General features: G+C 40.0%; 2 protein-coding genes across 3 annotated transcripts in view; one reads left to right on the top strand and one right to left on the bottom strand.

Moving 5' to 3' along the window:
• Window positions 1–11,360, bottom strand: part of nbeal2 (neurobeachin-like 2) — a 35,758-nt gene extending 24,398 nt beyond the window's left edge. For both annotated transcript variants that reach the window (XM_034101930.2, XM_034101931.2), the window contains exons 1-9: window positions 10,831–11,360; window positions 4,023–4,111; window positions 3,694–3,858; window positions 3,070–3,151; window positions 2,617–2,729; window positions 2,298–2,380; window positions 1,568–1,653; window positions 909–1,212; window positions 325–431 (exon numbers count right to left, since the gene is read on the bottom strand). In XM_034101930.2, coding sequence (XP_033957821.2) covers window positions 325–431; window positions 909–1,212; window positions 1,568–1,653; window positions 2,298–2,380; window positions 2,617–2,729; window positions 3,070–3,151; window positions 3,694–3,858; window positions 4,023–4,111; window positions 10,831–10,905 — 1,104 coding nt within the window. In that variant the 5' untranslated portion in view covers window positions 10,906–11,360. The remainder of the gene's footprint in view (window positions 1–324; window positions 432–908; window positions 1,213–1,567; window positions 1,654–2,297; window positions 2,381–2,616; window positions 2,730–3,069; window positions 3,152–3,693; window positions 3,859–4,022; window positions 4,112–10,830) is intronic.
• A 1,552-nt stretch (window positions 11,361–12,912) lies between these two features.
• ccdc12 (coiled-coil domain containing 12) lies at window positions 12,913–20,793 on the top strand. The gene is made up of 7 exons (XM_034103188.2): window positions 12,913–13,047; window positions 15,122–15,195; window positions 18,091–18,170; window positions 18,324–18,385; window positions 19,658–19,692; window positions 19,807–19,883; window positions 20,421–20,793. The coding sequence occupies exons 1-7, from the start codon at window positions 12,964–12,966 to the stop codon at window positions 20,498–20,500; spliced, it is 492 nt and encodes a 163-aa protein (XP_033959079.1). The 5' UTR covers window positions 12,913–12,963; the 3' UTR covers window positions 20,501–20,793.
• The last annotated feature ends 13 nt before the right edge of the window (window positions 20,794–20,806 follow it).

Below are 20,806 nucleotides of genomic sequence, written 5' to 3'. Positions count from 1 at the left end.
CAGGATGTACACACGGAGCCACACACACAACACACACACACACAGAACACAGAAAGACAGACAATTAAACAAAACAGTCATCTGTCAAAGGTAATAGAGACAAGGTCGATCCAGGTTTCTCTACAGTTGCAGCGAGGAACATGTGTTGTAACCGTGAGGGGAAATATAAGCTGAAAGCATTAACATTTTTGGGATATTTCACATTGACCAAGCAGTAAAACAGCATTAGGGCATCCAGGCAAATAAAAGAGGAAATAGACATGACATTTAAACAAAAAGAATATTTGACAGAACAGACATATTTAAGATGTGCAGGGTTCTGACCTTGCTGTTCTGAACCAGTCTGAGGATGTGTTCAAAGCAGTTGTTGTTGAGGAACACAGCCTGCAGGACGGGCCTGTCGGGGCACTGCAGGATCTCAGGGACAGCAGCTAGAATTGACAACAAGAAGGATGTGGACTATATTTCAGACACTGGGGAAATCGATTACTTAGCCTCCATTCGGATTAAGAGATATAAAATATGAAGGCTCAGCTACCCTTGAGTCCTGCTCTTACTTGTCACAAGGACCGATGCAGGAAAACATTCCTGCCGACTGCAATAACTCTGTATAACAAATCACCTCGGGCTGGAAGAGAACTCTCTGCTCCATTGCTTCTCTTGGATAACTGGACTTAAACTCCCTTCGTACATTTTACATTTATATTCAATTTAATATTTAATAATTCATTCCTTACACAATTAATGTATATATAATATCCTGCTTTATATTTTGTTACTGTACATTTGTATTTATTTGTATTTGAGATGTTTACATTTTGGATTGTTTATTTCTAGTCTTTTCATTTCTTAAATGTACAAATCCAAATTGGGATCAACAAAGTACTTCTTATCTTATCCTATCTTACTTAGCATTTGGCGCTGGAGGGAGATCAGGCTCTCCTCCCAGTTCTGCCTCTCCTGCAGCTCACTGCTGAGAGGACGGTTCCAGTTGAGCAGCTGGAAGTAGCTCTCCAGTATGGTCCTGATCTCCAGCTGCCGCTCAGCAGGGCTGCTGGCGTGCAGCAGGTGGATCATGGCCGTCAGGCACTGCAGCGTCAGCCGGGAGAGAGACGTGCTCTTGGGTTCTGTCGAGGCCCGGCAGCACCACACTCTCAGAACAGAGAACAGGTCCTCAACCGAGGAAGGGGTGATGGAGAGAAGGCCATTCTTCTGTAAGAAAATCGTATGGACAAAGTCACTCCACTGTAATCAGTTTGAAATTGCCTGTTGTATTTTTGACTTTTTATATTAATTATCCAGAATATCTTATATTGTTTTGTTTATGTTGTTTATATTTGATATCATATTTTTCATTTTGTTTTTAATTGTTGATTCTCTTTTACCACTTTTTAAAAGTATTTTAAGTATTGTATTATACAGTCTGAACACACTTCTGCTTCTGTGATGAAAGAATTTCCTAAATTGAGATCAATAAAGTATCTATCTATCTATCTATCTATCTATCTATCTATCTAGTAGTGTTTCATAATAAATACTGATGAAGAGGGAAAAAAGGCAAGCAGACCCTTCCTCCGCTGATGATAGCACCCTGGAGATGGACACATCTTAGTGTGATGACCTCTGGGAGCTTCTCGCTTTCCTGCAGACTTTCTGTGACATTCAGACCAAGAAACAAAGTTATAAAAAAACAACTTATTTCACTTATCACTTAACCACAATACAGCAACCATTCATACAGTGCTGTTAAAATAACATGCACATACAGTGTACCTTTTGTATTGTTTGTTATCATAAGGATAATAAATGTCACAATGGCTGAACATGCCCTGCTATGCCACCACTGTACTTGGGAATTACATGAAAAACAGAAGCTTAGGTATTTCTAATTGGCTAGGTATTGCACAATTAGCAGTTCTAATTAAACCCTGCTATTATGGGATAATCTTCCTAAAATGTGGACATACTGAAACTTGCCCAGGCTGAGATTTCCCACATGATTTATAGATTACTAACTGATCAAATGGGCTTTTATATTTAGAAAGGCTTGGACTTAGATGGTGAATAATTAAAGTTTTCAGCCCAAAGGTCTCACTGACTGCACTGACCAGTAATCTTTCATTATAATAACCATGGCAAAGATTGTGATTGGGAGAACACAAAAGGTCAGGGTTTTTCATGTCAAGGATGACAGATTAAAGCTGTGTTTAGGCAGCAGTGGGAGCATTTGGATTCTTGTGGTATATGAGGTCTGACAGAGATCAGTGTGGCAGAGCGGACGAAGGGGAGTATCTCACCGTGGAAGAGAGCAGGCAGCTCCTCTGGCAAGACCAGCGGGGAGAACTTATACTTGTTCCTCTCCAGCAGGCTCACCTCCTCCCTGTCACACACAAAGCCTCGAGTCACTGCACTGACTCACATCACGCCTAGTCAACGACTGCCACTAATACTGCTGGCATTATGAGGCTTGACTTCAATTCTTACAAGCAACAAGACAGGGTGTTACACATCACAGAAAAGTTGGGCAAGATGCTAAATGCATCAAACAGTATTTGGGTCTTTGTGTGGCTAAATTCCACCTCCCACACATTCACAAAGTAGGCAGCACACACTCACCCAGCCAGGCCTCTCCTCCACGTCTGATAAGGGTCAAAGAGACACTCAAACAGCACAAATCCATACTGCACAACCATCTCCAGAGACGACTGCTCCCCTTCGCCCTTCTTAAGCTGTACAAAATAAAAGTTTGGACACTTACTTCGTAATTCTTCTTCGACACAGATTCAGCTGTATCTGTTGTTCGTATAACATACATTAAATACAACACATTCCAGTCCAATGAATAGAAGGTCGACTACACGTCCATTTCTCTTTTCAGTGTAAACAAGTTTGGTTACTTCTGTATAGGCTTAGTGTATCTCTGTTGTATATCACTTTTCTGCACAGTGTCTAGAAGGGCACCAAATAATCTTTGCATGATTGATATAGTGAGCTTACATTGGAGCTAAGCCCCGTCATAAATCAATGAAATCTGTTTCCTGCTTGAGGTAAAGTTTATCTTGGCCTTACCTGGCTTAAACAGACATTCAAAAGCTTGATGGTTTCAAAAACAAAACCAGGGGTGTTGTCTGGGTCTATGTTCTCCATATTCCTAGAAGTAGAGAGAAATGTGTGAAATTGAGTGATAAGGATGATGCGTACCCAACATAAGACACATACAACGGACGCTCAGAACATCAGGGGGAACATCCTGACACTGAGTTGCAGCCTGTTTGCACAACCTGCTTGCAATTTCTGGAAAAGTTCAAAAACTGTAATGCATCCAGTTCCTTATGGCACCATTGCCTCTTTTGTTATTGAAACAGAGTTAACATTTAAAATAAGGAAATTGAGACGGGTTAAGACAAAATGACCTAATTTTACACATTACATACAAACATTTTAGGTACATTTTCAAAATGTAGCCTCATGCCAAGTACATGCCTAAATGTTATTTCATCCCTAAATATATGTCTAACAGGCTGATTTATATTACTCCAAGTAAAACCACAAAAAATATGGAAGGAATGAAAAATAACCTGTAGCTGGAAACTTTTCATTATAAACATCTGTATTTGATTGAACACAGTTCTTCTATCTAGCTTGTTCATGATCATGATGAAGACGTGTATACACAGGAGGCTGAGTCCTCACCTGCAGACAATGATGAAGAACTTGATGATGAGCAGGGGGTGAGGGAGGGTGCCGTTGGACTCGGGGGGGTCTGAGAGGTGGTCCGCACTCTCCCATAGCTGTTTACCGAGGAGCACCAGGACTTCCTTGGGAAGCATGGGCACCACGGAGCTGCACTCCTCCAGCCTGGAGAAGGGAGAGGAGGAGGCAAAGGGCATTGTAATAGGGGCTGCCTTTACACATACCATAAACATGTCAAAATGGTATTTCAAAGAAGGTCATGTTCATCCTGATATGGGGAATTTAAACTGGTGGGAACTAGAAGTTTGCAAATAACTGTTACTACTCACCTCCGCGGCTCCAGTGACTGCACATCAACGAGTCTCTCAAAGGACGCCACAAACGCCTCCAGCCACTGCTGCAGATAACCCACGTCTTTCTGCAGGAGGGAGGAAAGAACACATGAGGCCTTCACGCCTGCAGGCATGCACTGTAAATATGTAATGTGAAAAATGTGCACAGCGACACTATAAGTATCAATGGAGCATGTTCTGTGCTTATGCTCGGTTGTTAAGTTGATGCTCTAAATAGGTTAAGCTTCAAACTGTGACAGACAGAAGCTGAAGACATGGCACTACCCTTGTGACCTGTTTTTGTAACAGGATGTTGCAAAGAGATATCATTCACAGAGGACCACACGCGCCAATTCTTTCCTTTTCATAACAGGGAGGTCAAAATAAATGTTCCTATCCTTTAAGTTTATCGGTTCAAACATTCAGTAAATTCTGCATATAGCTGTCAACGAACAAAAACAACATCTTACTGTAAGCATGTCATTGTTATACACGAGACATTCCGGCTTTAATGCGTCCTTATAGAATCAATTAAGACTATTTAATGAGAGGATGTTTACACACAGACGGCGTTATCGCAGCTATGATCTGCCTCTGCAGTGCAACATCCTGCCACTCTTCCCTCCTCACATCAGTCTCTTTATCTCACATAGACCAAATGTCACTTGGGTCACCAGAGAAACAACTTTAAACTTAATTACTTTGATATTTGTATTTATTCATATAAAGCCAAATTATCCTTTATCAGTTGTGCCTATTAAGACAAGTTAAGCTTCTTCTGGTAACGCAAGGTTTCCAAATACAATTAGAAAAAGACAGGACATGCAGAAATTGTCCTTGATGTGCTGTGATTGAACAACCTGCATATTTTAATTAGCTGAGTATGCACGAAACCACTGCTGCTGATAGTTGAGGCAGCTTCTGCAGTGCAGGGAAGAATGGGACACATGAGTTGTTTCAGACTGTCTAACTGACTCATTGTACACAAATAGTATAATGTGCAGCAAACAGCACATGATATCGCAATAAATTAAGTACTTCTCCATAAGCCAACAATCAAATAGGTCAAATATTATCAGTGTGTAGTCCGCTGCATATCGGTTCATCTCAAATCTGCTGCAGTACAGAGAACATGCGTGCATAACTGGAGCTCAATGCATGTTTGATGTGCATAAGCCACGGCTCCTCTAGAGAAATGGAGATCTAATGCAGTGAACTCTGAAAACATACTTTCTAATGCTGCATTCATGTTAAATGTACATTACCAACTGGCATTGACTTATGAGAAAGTCCATCTCTCATTGTATGTGGCTGAGGTGCCAGGTTCTTGCGAACCCAGTCTCAGGTGAGCCTTCAGTTTATTTCCCAGCCGGCAGTTCAGTAGCTGCACACCACTCTTAAACTAACACCAGCGTCTGACTCGCCCCTTTATGCTCTTCCAAATGTCAAACAAGTTACCAGGAAATGACATGTCACTAACTGTAGCTTATTTCCTTCACTCGTGGCCTCCTTGTCAAACCCCTTCCTCTTTTGGTGCTACTACTATAGTGTGGGCAGATAGAAAGGGAGGCGTCTATAAAACTTCCCACAGAAACAATGAAGCACGGGTTATGCGTACAGGCTTTCAGGGGAACAGAAAGATGTAGAAGAGAAACAAAATTGAATATATGCACAAACTGACTCAAATGGGACTAATTGAAACAATGAATGTCATAATTAGAGAATACTGTATTTTTTAGGTAGAGTAAGCTTAGTTCATATGCCTTCACCCTGTAAACATCATTATTGAACAAATAATATTGAAGTTGTAGATCACACACACACACACACACACACACACACACACACACACACACACACACACACACACACACACACACACACACACACACACACACACACACACACACACACACACACACACACACACACACACACACACACACACACACACACACACACACACACACACACACACACACACACACACACACACACACACAGTATAACATCTCTGGCTGTACGGTTTGAAAACAGGAAAGCTAAACGAACAACCTATTGTTTGGTGCCTCCAACATCTTGATAACACTTGAGTAGGTGAGGCAGGGACATGGAGACATATTTGAAACACTCCTTCAGCTTTGTTTTACTTTCCATTAATAGATTCAGTAGTTGAAAGACTGAATCCTCCCTAACATCACTCAGCGTATGCAAACATGTTTTTATTAATCTTCCTGTATTACTGATGATGACACCCTGCAGAGTATACACCACTTATGATTGCATCTACTGCCACTCACAATGACAGTTATAGGGGTTAACAAAGTTTACAACTCTTTATGAGATGATGACACCACCGACTATGACCAAATTAAGTAAGTAAGGATTGCTTTCAGTATTACGAGAAAGGATTCTTCATTTGTTTCCGTTCCCACGCAGGTGTACGCAACGCTGTGTTGTTTAAGAGCACCCGAGATGCAGAGTTTTACTACAACAGCAATATTTGTAACTTTAAATAGTAAGGGAATCTGGTTTGCCATGAGGAAGTAAAGCAGAGGAATTGTATTAAATATTCAGAAGAAACATAGTGCTTTGCTTTATGTCTGAACCCTGGACCTAAAATCATCCCTTACTAAATTACACCTCAGAAAAGATACACGTCCTTCGATCTCAGTTCAACTGCTTTCACTGAACCTTGCCCAGCGCAGCTAGCTCCAGGATGTGTTCGATAAAGCCACTATTAGACCAGATGTCACAGATCAACCATGAGGTACCGACCCCTATAAACTGTGCCATTTATCCCTGTTTTCTCTGCACACGGCCAAGCAGCTGTGCCGCTCTCTGCTGCTTGGCATTCTGTTCGCTCCAGCTTCCTGCACAAGTGAAGGCAAAGAGCACTTTGATTTTCTTCTGGTTGGCCCCTCTGTTGGTAAACAAGGGAGACGGAGACACATGAGGGAATTCAATACCAGGGCTCATAGGACTTGAATAGAGAGCTGCAGGGGTGGCTGTTGTTGTTTCACTTCTCATATCGACGGGGATCATACCACGATCAGAAACTGAGACAAATACACCGTGTGGCGAACAAAGCCGGAAAATGTGACTTGTTGTCTATCCAAGCTAGCTGAGGGGGTGTTTTCATGGCGTGTGGATGGGTGGCAGTTGGATTGTCCCTGTGGTCCATCTCTACCGCTACAGGCTTTAATTATTCCCTCTAACCGTCTCTTACACTAATGATCTGAGGATAATCACACTCTATTCCTCTGCCAGCCTCTTACTGTATCCACACTGTTGGGAAGGATACATCTTTCGTTTATCACTTTAATCCAGGATTATTACCTCCAGCGGGTCTGTACTTTAACTCAATGTGTCTTGGAACAGCTATCTCTAGGCAGTAGACACACATACAAATCCTTCTTACTTAAAAATGTGCAGATATCAACCCAAAACAGCCTAAGTGGGTGTCTTTAAATAGCACATTTTCTCTGATTAAAAGTCCAAGTCCCCAAATGATTATCTGACTTTTAAAATGCAACAAAGATAAATTATGATTCTCACAACTGAGAAGCTTCAACGAGGGATTGTTAAAGTATTTTACTGAAAAGTTAATAAAGCTGTAAGGCCAAAAATCGATTAAACGACCGGTTGTTCCAGCTCTACCGTAATTTTAATTCAGGATGCGTTTGAAAATATATGTAACCTTCTACCAGGTTATTTAAGAAAAATAACTTAATTCAATCGATTTGTTGTTTCAACTGTTTTCCGAATCTATCATTTATCCAGTAAAATAATTTAACATTTCTAGTTCCTGCTTCTACAATCTGAGTTACTTAATGTTTTCTCACTTTTGTACCATTGTCAACTAAACACAATTGGTTATTTTTGCAGTTAGTTTCAGAACAGACACATTAAGATTAAAAGCACTTCACAATTCATCGTCATTAAATGGATCACAGTTAACAACTGAACCTAAATTCATCCTCAAAGTAAGAAGTTAAAAGAAAAACACCAGTTTCAACTCTACAACCAGCTTACTGTATAATGACACAACATTCAAGTTTTATTTATATAGCACATTTATAAACGATTTTTGGTCGAGCCAAAGTGCTGTACATATAATAAAAATAGCCTACAGTAGAGACACTTTACAGCAAATACAACAGCACAGATTGTTCACAATATCAGTATGAGAAAAACAACACCCTCTATCCTTGAAATAAACATTTGTTAAAATGCAGTCTAACGGTATTATTATCCAAAAAAATTCCCATCTGGTTTTCTACAGACACGATCTGACAAGTTAAGGTACTCCCTCAGCGATAAGATCACACTCTTTAATTTGTGTTCGTACGAGTAAGGCATGAGCATTGTATTATGGTCTGGAAAGCTTTCTCAGATATGAGATAGAAATGGCCAGTAAGTGTGTTTGTAACTCCAGCAGATGAAAGACAATGATGTGCTCTGCGCTTTGCTTAGCATGCTGTCACCTAACTTAAGACTGCAAAAACCTGATAACCAAGAAGCATTTAGTGAGTAAACATTGGTTGTTTACATTGTCAATACAGTTGAATATAGATCAATGTGATGACATAAATATGTTTATATTGTGTGTCCAAACAATAGTGTCTCTCGACTATAGCAAATAATCAACATTCTTGTCTGTAACACAGGCTCCTATCTAGGAAATCATCAATGTATCCATCATTGCCTGTCAGTCTGTTGGATCTATCTCTCTTGGACCGATTTGAGTATAAGACGCTTCTATATCACAATGACTTTCCAGCTCTGAGCCATAGCTGATCTAACAATCTTGCAAGGGGTGTGTGATTTCTTGCACAATCAGAGGAAGCAGAGCTCCTTTATCACGACAAGCCTGAGCTTGTTATGTTTTCTTATTGCAAATACAGAATGATGTCTGAGGTACTGCATGAATGCAGTAAAAAACATAATCAAAAGAGAATCAAGAGACAGATATATTTACAGCTACCTGGGTTTGAGCCGGAGAGGGATGTGTCCAGTAAAAAAAAAGATGTTGTCTGTGACAACTTGACTAACAAGCATTCAACAAAACATCAAGTTCAAATTCTATAGCAGAGGCAGATGATCTCTGAAGTGGCTCTGCTGCCTTTGTGCAGCCTTTGTGCAGCCTTTGTGCAGCCTTTGTGCAGCCTTTGTGCAGCCTTTGTGCTCTCTGAGTCACATAAGGTGGTGCACTTTAACGTCCACTTCATTAAATCCCTTGTTTGTGCCATTCTTCATCGCAGCTTGTAAATAAGGGCAGGTCATTTGCAAAAATGCACATCCAAGAGAGCCTGGAAATCTATTTGTCATTCTCTGATGGAAAATGTGTAAAAAAACAAAAAGAGAGACAGACAGATAGAGACGCCTATCATTTTTACACACACACACACACACACACACACACACACACACACACACACACACACACACACACACACACACACACAGCACACATACACAGCACATACACACACACACACACACACACACACACACACACACACACACACACACACACACACACACACACACACACACACACACACACACACACACACACACACACACACACACACACACACACACACACACACACACACACACACACACACACACACACACACACACACACACACACACACACACACACACACACACACACACACACACACACCTACCTTCAGATTTCGGATATGCCCAAAGTGATCACAATGACCACTTTGATAGTAAATGCTGCAGAGCATTTTTAGAGCATTTTGCAGTTCTTCCAGCATGGCCTTTGGCCCTGTTTAAAGCAATAGCATGCTTTCCTAGATTGGAACTGAGCAAAGTCTGTAAATTAAAGCAACATTTAATTATTATATGTAATGAAAAATGTCCTTGTACATGACTAGGCTAAGGCTTTATCTTTGTAAAGAATGTTGCCATTAAGATTCACTGGGATAATAAGAGAGCAGTCTTTATGCCCCAGAGTGAACATACAGTGCATGCACATTTGAAAGAAGTCTGATCTTGTTTTCTCTGTCCTCAGGCATGGAAGCAGATTGCAAACACATTAAATAGTAATACTTAAGTTATTCACAGCCAAACTGTATTCCTCCATCCGGAGAAGACAATGTCATGAGGGCAACAATATATTTTTAGTTTCAGCTAATTGGTCTCCCTATTACAGAGATGTCGGGCCTTAATAACCAAGCAAATAAAAAAGTTGCAGTTACATCTACAGGGGACAACAGGAAAGACCAAAATATCACACACAACTATTGCTTCACTAGAGATAATGCCATCTTAGTTTTGATATACATATTGTTTCTCATTTCTCATTGAAATAGGCCTATACATTACAGGCATAGTGTTGCTGGCACCAACTCAAATGAGAATATAAATTAAGCAGGAACAGGAACAGGAACAGGAAGTAGCCGCAGTGACACCTGCATCGCAGGTACAGGTGCAAACTTCATTAAGTGAGCTAATCTGCTTCGATTAACATATTTACTAAGGGATTTCCATACATTAAATGGCTCAGGGACACAGTCATATGATATGACATGTACTAGTGTGCACAGTGAAGCCTCGACCACTTAGTAAATAAACAGCTGCTGTTCAAACAGGCGCTAAATAAGCCACTTCCTTATGTAGCCTAACCGTTTAAACAAACGTCAGAGACATTATACACGTCTGCAGTAGTTCACACACATCAACATGATATTGTTTCCATACATAACTTCACGCAGAGGACCTGCTGCAACAGGTGTCTCCGTCAGGTCTTCCGCACTTCACTCACCTTTGTGTAATACAACATCCACAGCTCGTACAGTCTTTCCTTCGATGCCATCCCGCCGCCTTTGGAGTTGCTCATATCCCTTGTATTATTAAATCATGAAACTGGTAAGCATGGTTACAGCAAGCGCTGTTTGAAGTTGTTTCCTAAAGGCAGCAGGACGCAGCACGCTCCTGTGAACCATTATTCAGGCACAATAATCCAAACAAAAGTGCTTTCTGTCTCGCGAGCAAAGTTATCAGAGTGCCATGAAAAAGAAAAACATGACAGTCTGTGTATGTAGCCACGGTGCGATCGCAGTCGAAATTAAACAACCATGAACAAAAATGCGTGGAAATTCATGCCTGGAGGAACACCCATGTCCGCGTTTACAGCGAGCTTGTTGCCGTATGATTCCTGTTGGAGAGAGTTTCCACGGAAGCGACAGATGCCATCAACACCAAGAAACGACTGTGGATTCAGTCATCAGAGTCCTGTGATGAGCACATTATCGACATCAACTAGTGTCTCACTGTGAACAATACTGAAGAGTTGACTGTGGATCATGCTCGCAGGTAGGCAGATATTCTTAAAGACACACGCACACATAAACACAACACTAAACTACCTGACAAAGGTACGTTGAAGTCTTGCTACATGCATTAATAAAACGTTTTTTCTATATGGTAATCATCAAAAAAGAAATAAATGTACACATAAGAATATTTTTATTAATATGCTACAGTAATTACGACATAATAGAAGTTGAACACCTGATGCAAGGTATCATATCGTATCATATCGTTTTCTGAATGAAAAAAACATTGTTGTGCAATTTCTGCAAAATGAGGATCAAGCTGTGTCTTTGCAAATCAGGCAAGAGTTAGTGCTGATAAAATACAGACATGAACACACAAATACACATACACACATACACAAGTGAACTTTAGACTCTATCAACTAGGCTAATGATGGTTCCTGCTGCATTAGTTGACTGTATGAAATAACTATTGCTTGTATTTTTGTCTCATATTCCTGATGAAAACTGTTAATCAAAACACTGAGAGACCGGTACCATTGATTTATACTGAAAGTAAAATATATATTATATATATTACTTTAATTAATTATTTAAAAAAAAGTAGTAGGCTTACAGGTGGTGCTTGGCTTAACTCCCCAAGTTGTAAAACACAGTTCTCTGGAAAAAAGCACATCTAATTATCAATTGAGTGTAACTTCACATGGCTGAAATATACTTAGTATAAAGACTTCTATAAATTCTATACATTTTTAAAAGACTTTGCAAGAGTGGCCCAACCATTGAATGCTGTTGGGTGATTTTTCTCCAAGTCTAACAACGTATCATATTTTACCAGTTTATACTAAAGCCTATTTTAATATGACAGGCATATGCCATTTTTTATGCTTGATATTGTACAAAAGCATAACATGCACTTTATCTCTAGACACCAGGTGTGTTTGTTGTTCAGAGTGTTTACAGTATAGACAACTTCTCCTATTATCTATGGTAGCCTATATATTTAACATATGACAACAGTTTATTTGTCTATTATTGGGCCATTAACATGTATCACAAATTGATTATTTTGTTATTAGTGTAATGTTCTTTAACCTTGTTAGCACCTTTTGTCACACACTTGGTCATTAGGAGGATGGATACCATGAAGCTTGAGGCAGCTGTATTACCATGGCGATGGCCTACATTCCTATCCAGGACCTGCCAGTGGGACCATCAACAGGCGGGACAGTGTGCCAGTGTATGTCCCCTCAATGTATAGCTCTGCTCAGAGTCCATAGGTATGTTTGAATACTACAAAATAGCATATAAGCTATTACAAGCAAAGCAATTCAAATATTATCCCATGGTCTTCCACATTAGACTCATTAATAAGATGGTTTGTGTTACAAATGTGTAAAATATCATTATTCTATGTTGGATTTTAGATTTTAAAATATTAATTCTTCAAATTTCAGCAATCTAATTCATAATTTTAAAGACTATTTTCAATGTAACAATATCACATGATAAGAAGGCAACAAGCCACCGCAATCGATGTGCTCGAAGCTCGTTCTCACATCCTGAGCCAGGACCCTTAATGGAGTTCAGAGAGCATTCAGCGGCGTGTAGAGATAAACATGGAGCGGAATGTTGGGTCACTGCAGGAGCAGGCCCTGAAGAGGAAAGAGAGGTTAAAAGCAATAAGAGATAAACAAATTCATGTGAGTGACTCATTTCGTGATGCCTGGTGTCTGATAAATGCAACATAGCCTCTATAAAACCCTTTATTTGTGAGGAAACGTTAGCCGACTTAGCTTGAAGCTAACGTTAGCTTAATAATGTAGTTGGAAAATCAGTAGTAGCTTTAGTTCTTGTCTTTGTTGTACTATTAGGAGTCTTTATGTACATGTTTGGAGTACTGAACTAGTACATTTATCTAGTTTTTAAAATGAATTTTATTCAGAGACAATAACAGAGCCTTTTAAGTTTGTTACTCACGTTTTAGTTAACATTTAAGCTAAATATTAGTTAACATGAATGATTAAAAACTATAACAAATGTATGAACCCAAATGACAATAAACTCTTTTGCCAAAATATAATCAGCTTTAGATAAAGGTTTCACCCGCGATATGTATGTTTAATAATCGTATTAGATCCTCTGTGAAATACTAAACAGAAAGCACATGTTCAAACTGGCCAGCCAACCAAACACCTGATGGTATTTTATATACACAAGCTAAGTGGTATGCTTCTCGACAGACTGGTCAAACTAGAGCTGATCCAGCAGTTGGTTTACCTTGCATATAAGACAACTGGTTGATGTTAAGCTGAACAATTCTATGAAGGTGCCTTAAAGTGATATGAATCATTTGATTTAAAAATGCTGTCTCCTTAAAGTATTTTATGATAAAAGATAATCTTAGACACACAATATAAAGTCCTGCTTCTGATGATAAAGGTCTGGGATACAATGGAGCATAGAGATAGATTTTTCAGATGGCTATAATGGGGTAAAGATAATGAGAGATACTCTGACACCATGGATATTCCAATACTGTAAATAACATACATTTTTCAACCTCTTTCACAAACATATTGCATTAAATATGTCTGTTTCTAACTGTTTTATTTAGAAGCTCAACCATGGTGATTTATAAGTCAACTTGAATCATCTGCAAGACTCCTGAAGCTGAAAACAACAAAAGCTAACCAGTATTTATCTATTAACGTTCAGCTCACCGACTGAATTATTGATGGAGGAATAATAGAAGTAGTAGTCTAACAATACCTGATTAATTTGAATAACAATGAACACGAGAAAACAACTTCTGCCACACATGTGTGAGCTGGATACACAGTCAAAAACACACTTATGACGGAAGATGAAACGGAAAAGAAAACATTTACAGCTTTAACAGAGAATTCACATGAATAATGTAGATACCTCGGTTACAAGAAAGGTGCTTATGAAATAAAGAATCTATTTCAAGTAGCAAGAAAACAACCCAAAATAATAGTACTTAGGGCTGCTCGATTATGGCAAAAATCATAATCTCGATTATTTGGGTCAATAATTGATATCACGATTATTAATAAAAACGATTATCCATTTACTTTGAAAACATCTATTGGAGAAAAAAAATGTGAACAGTATGTTTTTAACAGTTGATTACCCTGAACTTTAAATATAACTCGACTGAAAAAAGAAAAGAAAGTAATAATAATAATAATAAAAAAAATCGATTACGTTATTTTCGTAATCGTTGCAAGCCATAATCGTAATTGCGATTTAAAATACGATTAATTGAGCAGGCTGCCGCGTTTCAGTAGGGCTTTCTGAGTTGAACTACTTAAACAATACACAGTTAATCTGATCGACTGTGATCGTCTTTCAGCTCTGAGTATGAATTCTCATTCAACAGGAAACACCCTGTTCACCTTGAACAAGCTGCTGTTTTGGCAGTTATTCTGCAATGTTTCACTAAGCTGTTTTTGAGTTGAGGTGAGGCGTACTGGCTCGACTAGCCATGATCAACAGTTGTTGACGTTCCTAAAGCTGGGACTTGTTTTCCTATTGTACTGAACTCCAAGTATGAGTCAGTCCCCTGAATTGTTCTCAAAGGTGGAGAGGAAGCCTCTTTAGGAAAATGCAAGATGGGAGGGGTTCTTATTCTTTTGTTAAAACTTATGACTGGGGCTCAAAACATTTTTCTGCAAGTCTTTTTTCCTCATGCGTTTACCTAAATGTGGCTGGTTTAGTTATATCACTCATGACATGATGATATTTTAACAGGGACAAGAACAGGAGGATGGGGAGCCAGAGAACAAAAAAGCTTCTCTAGAGGAACTTCCTGAAACAAGGCACAGGTCAGTCATCACACCACACACACATTTAATGAATCATACTTTTCATAAAGCATGTAAAGATCTCTTAAACTGTTGCTCACTGCACATTCAGCTGAGGTATGCTATGCTGCATACAACAGAAGAGAAACTGATTTGAAAGTATTCCAACGTAGCCTTTATCTGAACACCATCTCCTTGTCACACAGTGCAGGTCATAAGACGCAGTGTTTACCCCGGGCCGGATCACAGCCTCGTGCTATTGGCTGCTCAAATATCCTGCAGGTTACTCTACTTTGTGTCAGTTGGTAGAAAGGAGCAGCCATCTTTCCTGTCCTACAGGACCTGGTTTCCATTGTTTATATTTAATGACGGCACTGAGGGAGTGCCGCTGTTTTTCCTCCAGTCCAACACGACAGAGCTCTCATGACAATGAACATGACTCATTTAGACCAATGTCAGTGAAGCAAAAGGTCTAGTGTTAAAGGAAGGAACTTCAATAATTGTTTTGCTAAATCAAGACACAGTTATGGTAAGGTGTGGTGGTGTGATCTGTCTTCATTTGACTTGTCTTGCTATTACATCTTTATGTGAGATCAAATGGCCTAGCCCAGGCATGAAAGAACACAACAATAAACATGTTTGTCTTAAAGTTATTGCTCATATTAAAATAATGATCCACAAGAAAAACATTAGAACTTGTGGTTTTTCAGTTTCCTGTGTCTTATCACACATTTCTCCAAACCGAGTGCCCTTTCCTATTACATCTTGTTAAGTGTTGATGGGCTGCTTTCTTTTAACCTAGGAAGACTTGCCTTAAATGGTTTGGAAATAAAAACTATGATTCAAGGAAGTTAAAAAGCCTCTAAAATAGTGATATGACTAACATGTTAGCTTAAACCATCTCTGTGGCTCACTGAGGAGGCTAACTGCTGTCTGGTGTTTTGCTCTGGTGAATGGAGCAGCTTGATATCAGTGTAAACATTCGAACACTGCTGCAGCTTCTCCTCAGCCACGGTTCACTCTAAACATTTAGGAAGAGCCACACTCGGGACCCTGCTCTGAATTGATCACAGGCTCTCTTTGATGCCAGTGTGCTTGAAGTAGAAATGTGTAAACGCACTTTAAAGGTTTGGACGCAATAAGAGACGGTTAAGAAAAGCAAACGCAACGTCAAACTTCGGAGGCAAAACATGTGCAGTACGTTTTCTTGTAATCTTTGGTCCTGCTTGAAGGAAAATTATTTATGTTCTCGCTTACCAAATGTACTTTAGTCTATAAAAAATACCATGACATTTACCAGCCAGGATAGATGAACTTCAGTTTGGATATTAAAAAAAGATGACTCAATATTATTATTAACCTTTTCAGTAATATTCATTTCCCTATGATGTATCTTAGTGTTATGTTGGATTTCCCTTTCATGCCACAGAAAGCACCATTTTGAAATCTAATGAACACATTGCCATAGAGCTTACACCCCAACTCGCTCCATAGAGGACTTTCTCCGTCTTTCATCCAACATCATGTTTAGGAGAAATTATGAATCTTGAAAAAAAAAAAAGGATGAATAATGGCAAGAATGCAATTTCATTTTCTCTTGCAAGTCATGTTCCTTTATACTACTGCCACCCTTACACCAACACTTAAACTCCCACACATCACATAATGCAGCCCAGCTATAGAGGCCTTTTTCTCATTTGACTTGTCATTGTAAGAAAAGCACCGTCGTCACTAATCACGGAGAGAGCGAGCATGAACAAAACCAGCAACTGGAAATCAAAGCAGCGTTCAGTCACCATCAGTGTCATCCTTTATGCCTGTAATGATGCTACCTAGATAAGGGTCAGTTTCAATTTGTTGATCTATGGCACATCGTTCTCTCCTTTTTTTATTACGTTCAGTCTCATCCTATTTGAATGTATTGGAGGCTGATGGCCTGTTGCTCTTTCTCTACTCCAAACTGTCTGTCAGGGCCTCTGGACTTTGTCACACTGTGACTGTGGAGCTCATTTGGGCAAAATGATTAAAACCGTTGAATTAATTTTAGGGACTTTACGACAACCATTGATGTAGTTTCCTTTTTTTTATATAAATGATTTTAATTTAGTTGTATTTCATAGTTATATAATTTAAGATAAAAACAATATATTTATTGTGACTGCAATATGAGTGGCATTGAGAATTCTATATAAGATTAGATATGTAGACCTCCTCCTCCTCCTCCTCCTCCTCCTCCTCCTCCTCCTCCTCAGGAAAGACTCTGGAGGCACAGAGAAACGTGTGTGTGAACTAAGAGTAACCCTCAGTCCGCCAAAGGCAGAACATGACCAGCATTCCTGCCCATACCCATACAAGGCATCGGTCTGTCTGCTGGCAGCCGGGGTGTGATGAATGTATCAAGAGTGCACCCTCTCGAGTCTCATCGCAAATCCATGTTAAGCTCAGAGCAGCTGATAAACCCTCTTGGTCCGAGCTCGGTGGGACAATAGTTTACCTCTGCGTCTGGACGTCTTTTGTATAATCTGCAGAGATGTCAGCTAAACTCGCCAGGAATTCCTCTGTGCATATGTGATGAAAGACTGCGTGATTCAACATCAAGGACAGAATTCCTCAGCTGTTTGCTGCTCTCCTCAAGTCCATGCCCAGGAGCAGGTGGACCGTGTTAATCAGACGTGTTCATAGGAATAAAGAGGGACATTATACCCAGCCTCCTCTGGACACTGAACGTGCAGCTGTGTTGGGTTTGCAGATGGCCTTTTATGCTTCTTAATCTCTGGTGATATATGTTTGGCTGCACTGCCACCTCCTGGAAGGGAGAAAGTTAGAGCCTTGGTGACTGATCATGTAAGTTTAGCATCTCTGTATTCATCCCTATCTCTAAAGTAAACACGCATTACTCTGCTTTTCTGTCCTCAGAGAGCTGAAGCTGAGAAATTACACTCCAGAGGATGAAGAGCTGAAGGAGAGGCAGGTGCCCAAAGCCAAACCGGCATCAGGTGAGAAGCCTTCAGTCATAAGAGAGCTTTGAGAAAACATTCACTTAGTATTCACATCACACCTAAGCACATGGTCAGCTTCTGAACAGCAAACATTTAGCATCCTGCTAACCATATCTTTTCTGAATAATGATACATGTTCTTTGTTTGCAGTTGAGGACAAAGTAAAAGACCAGTTAGAGGCAGCTAACCCAGAACCCATCATTGAAGAAGTGGTGAGTCGTCCTTTTCTTTTGTAACTGTGATTTATTTTGTTGAAGAGTCACATTTTTTTGTAGTTGCTTTAAAGGTGGGGTAGGTAATTCACTTTTTGTTATATTCCATGGAATGCTCGTAAAGGTCCCATGTCATGCTTTTCCGGTTATTACCCGTCCCCTTGTGTGTTATGAAGGTTTTTCTGCATGTAAACGGTCTGCAGTCACAAACCCTCAAAGCACACCCTGTAGCGAGTAAAACTCTAACACAGAAAATACCTCCCCAAAACGCCTCGTTGGAGATTTCTCATTTTTCATTGTTTACTTCCTGGGTATCGCTACTAGGGATACCCAGTAGCCACGCCCAGAGCTATGACCAGGCTGATTGGTCCAAATTAACCAATCAACGGACTTCCCCCCCTCCCCACACACATACACACACACACACACACACACACACACAGACAGACAGACAGACAGACAGTGCAGGCAGCTCTGCTGATTTCTCCTCCCTGGCTGCAGGCTGATAACAGACAGTTGGGATCGCGGCGAAATTCTCTCTGCAGACCCATTCTCACAGCGTTTATCAACCTTTTTCTTACTCAATATCAAGCCACACTTATTGTTTTTACTTCGGCTATGACTTTGTGTGTGGCTGTGTTTCGCTGTGTATCGCTAAACGATAGGAAACCACACCTCCACGGAGCTCAGTGCGATTCACAACGTCCCGACCAATCAGAGCACACAGGGAGGGTGGGGGCTGGAGCTATTGGAGCTACAATGAGCCGTTAAAGGCAGAGAGTGAAATTCAGTGAATACACGTAGTTTACAGAGATGCTGTTTGAGAAACCAATGTGAGTTTGGAAAATTGCACAATATAAATATATTCTAGTAGACCTCAACAATGGAATTATGATCAGTGGAAATGGCCATGACATGTCTCCTTTAACATCCCGATAGCAATGAATATATTAAATGCTTTGACAATAAATACATAAAAAAAAAATTCATCTGTGGAAGCCGTGGCGCTGTAAAAAGCACGACCAATCAAATCAGCCCGGCTAAAATAATTGGATGGCCTACCTGCCTGTCAGCCTTCCATCTCGTGCACAAACTTATCTCGTGCCCTCATTGGTCATGTGCGCGTTCGTGTGTGTTGGAAGAGGAGGGGCTCTGTAAGGAAGTCTGAAGGAAGGGGCAGATTTTTTTCGGTTGTGTACTTTCAAATTCTAGCGCACTCGAGCTGGTTTCTCCATTCTTACCTACCTTTTAATAAATGTTTTATTTCCTCAGGATTTGGCCAACCTCGCCCCAAGAAAACCAGACTGGTAAGAGCTTCTAGAACATTATCTTTCACCCTGCAGATTGCAGAAAACCTTGGTATGGTTTAATGTTACCGACATTATCATCTTATTGTTTATATCTATTGTTTCTGATCGTAGGGATCTAAAGCGTGATGTGGCAAAGAAACTGGAGAAGTTGGAGAGGAGAACGCAGAGAGCCATCGCTGAGCTCATCCGTGAGTATTCCCTTTCTCATGTTTTGTTTGCACCACGGTGACGAGCAGGTCGGAGCGAGGCGTGAATTATGAGGCTAATTGCTCTGTGGTTTCCAGACTCAAGGGGCTTGACGCCATCTGATTACATCAATGATGCGATTGCTCCAGTGATGTATGATCCACATTCTAATAATAGCCGTGAGCTATCATGGAGAACACACCGTTTACACACCAACACTAGGCTAGGTTTATAATGGCATGAATACATAAACAACAGTAACTCCTTATACTTTGGTTTCAACTCTTTTTTTTGTTTACAGCTTAAGGTAAATGAAAACATGATTGTGGGTTGTGCTTACTTTTGTAAATAAGATAGTTTTTTTGTTTTGGGAGTGTCGTTGTGATAACAGGGTTGCTCAGTTACAATATGTGAATGTTAATCAACCTGAATAAAAGCGTAACCAGGTTCTGCTCAATCTGTATGATCTCTATAAATGTTAAACATCTATTGATTGAAGAATGAATGATCAGATTGACCGTGAGTGTTTGTGTGCCCAGGGGATCGTCTGCGAGGCAGCGAGGAGGAGTTGGCCGCGGCGGTGGGAGCAGTAGGAGTGGAGGACGGAGACTCGGACTGAATCCAAAATGTGATGGATACAAAATAAATAAGACTACAGAGTGATCGCCTCTGCCTACAACACGGGACAGTATTGTCACATCCGTGTTGTTTTCAAAAAGACTGCCACTTTCAGGGTGTAAAGTCATATTTCAGGTTTTCATACAATATCCTTCTGACTCCTGCATTGCATCATTACATTACAACATTAATATGTAATAGAACATTCTGCTTGTGTGGTTTATAAATGTGCATTGGTCATGTTACATCCATATTTTTCATCTTTTCAAGTAAAATGTGATTTTTTTTTTCTAATGCCTGATTATTA

The sequence above is a fragment of the Pseudochaenichthys georgianus genome, chromosome 16, assembly GCF_902827115.2.
Source record: "Pseudochaenichthys georgianus chromosome 16, fPseGeo1.2, whole genome shotgun sequence".
Classification (NCBI taxonomy): Eukaryota; Metazoa; Chordata; class Actinopteri; order Perciformes; family Channichthyidae; genus Pseudochaenichthys; species Pseudochaenichthys georgianus.
The sequence above is the reverse complement of the archived record's forward strand: the minus strand, read 5'-3'. Positions and strand labels throughout refer to the sequence as shown.

Coding starts and splice junctions, on each gene's coding strand:
- ccdc12 (XM_034103188.2), top strand. CDS start 12,964: ATGGAGCGGAATGTTGGGTCACTGCAGGAGCAGGCCCTGAAGAGGAAA. Junction 15,196..18,090: donor CTTCCTGAAACAAGGCACAG/GTCAGTCATCAC, acceptor TTCTGTCCTCAG/AGAGCTGAAGCTGAGAAATT. Junction 19,693..19,806: donor GCCCCAAGAAAACCAGACTG/GTAAGAGCTTCT, acceptor TTCTGATCGTAG/GGATCTAAAGCGTGATGTGG.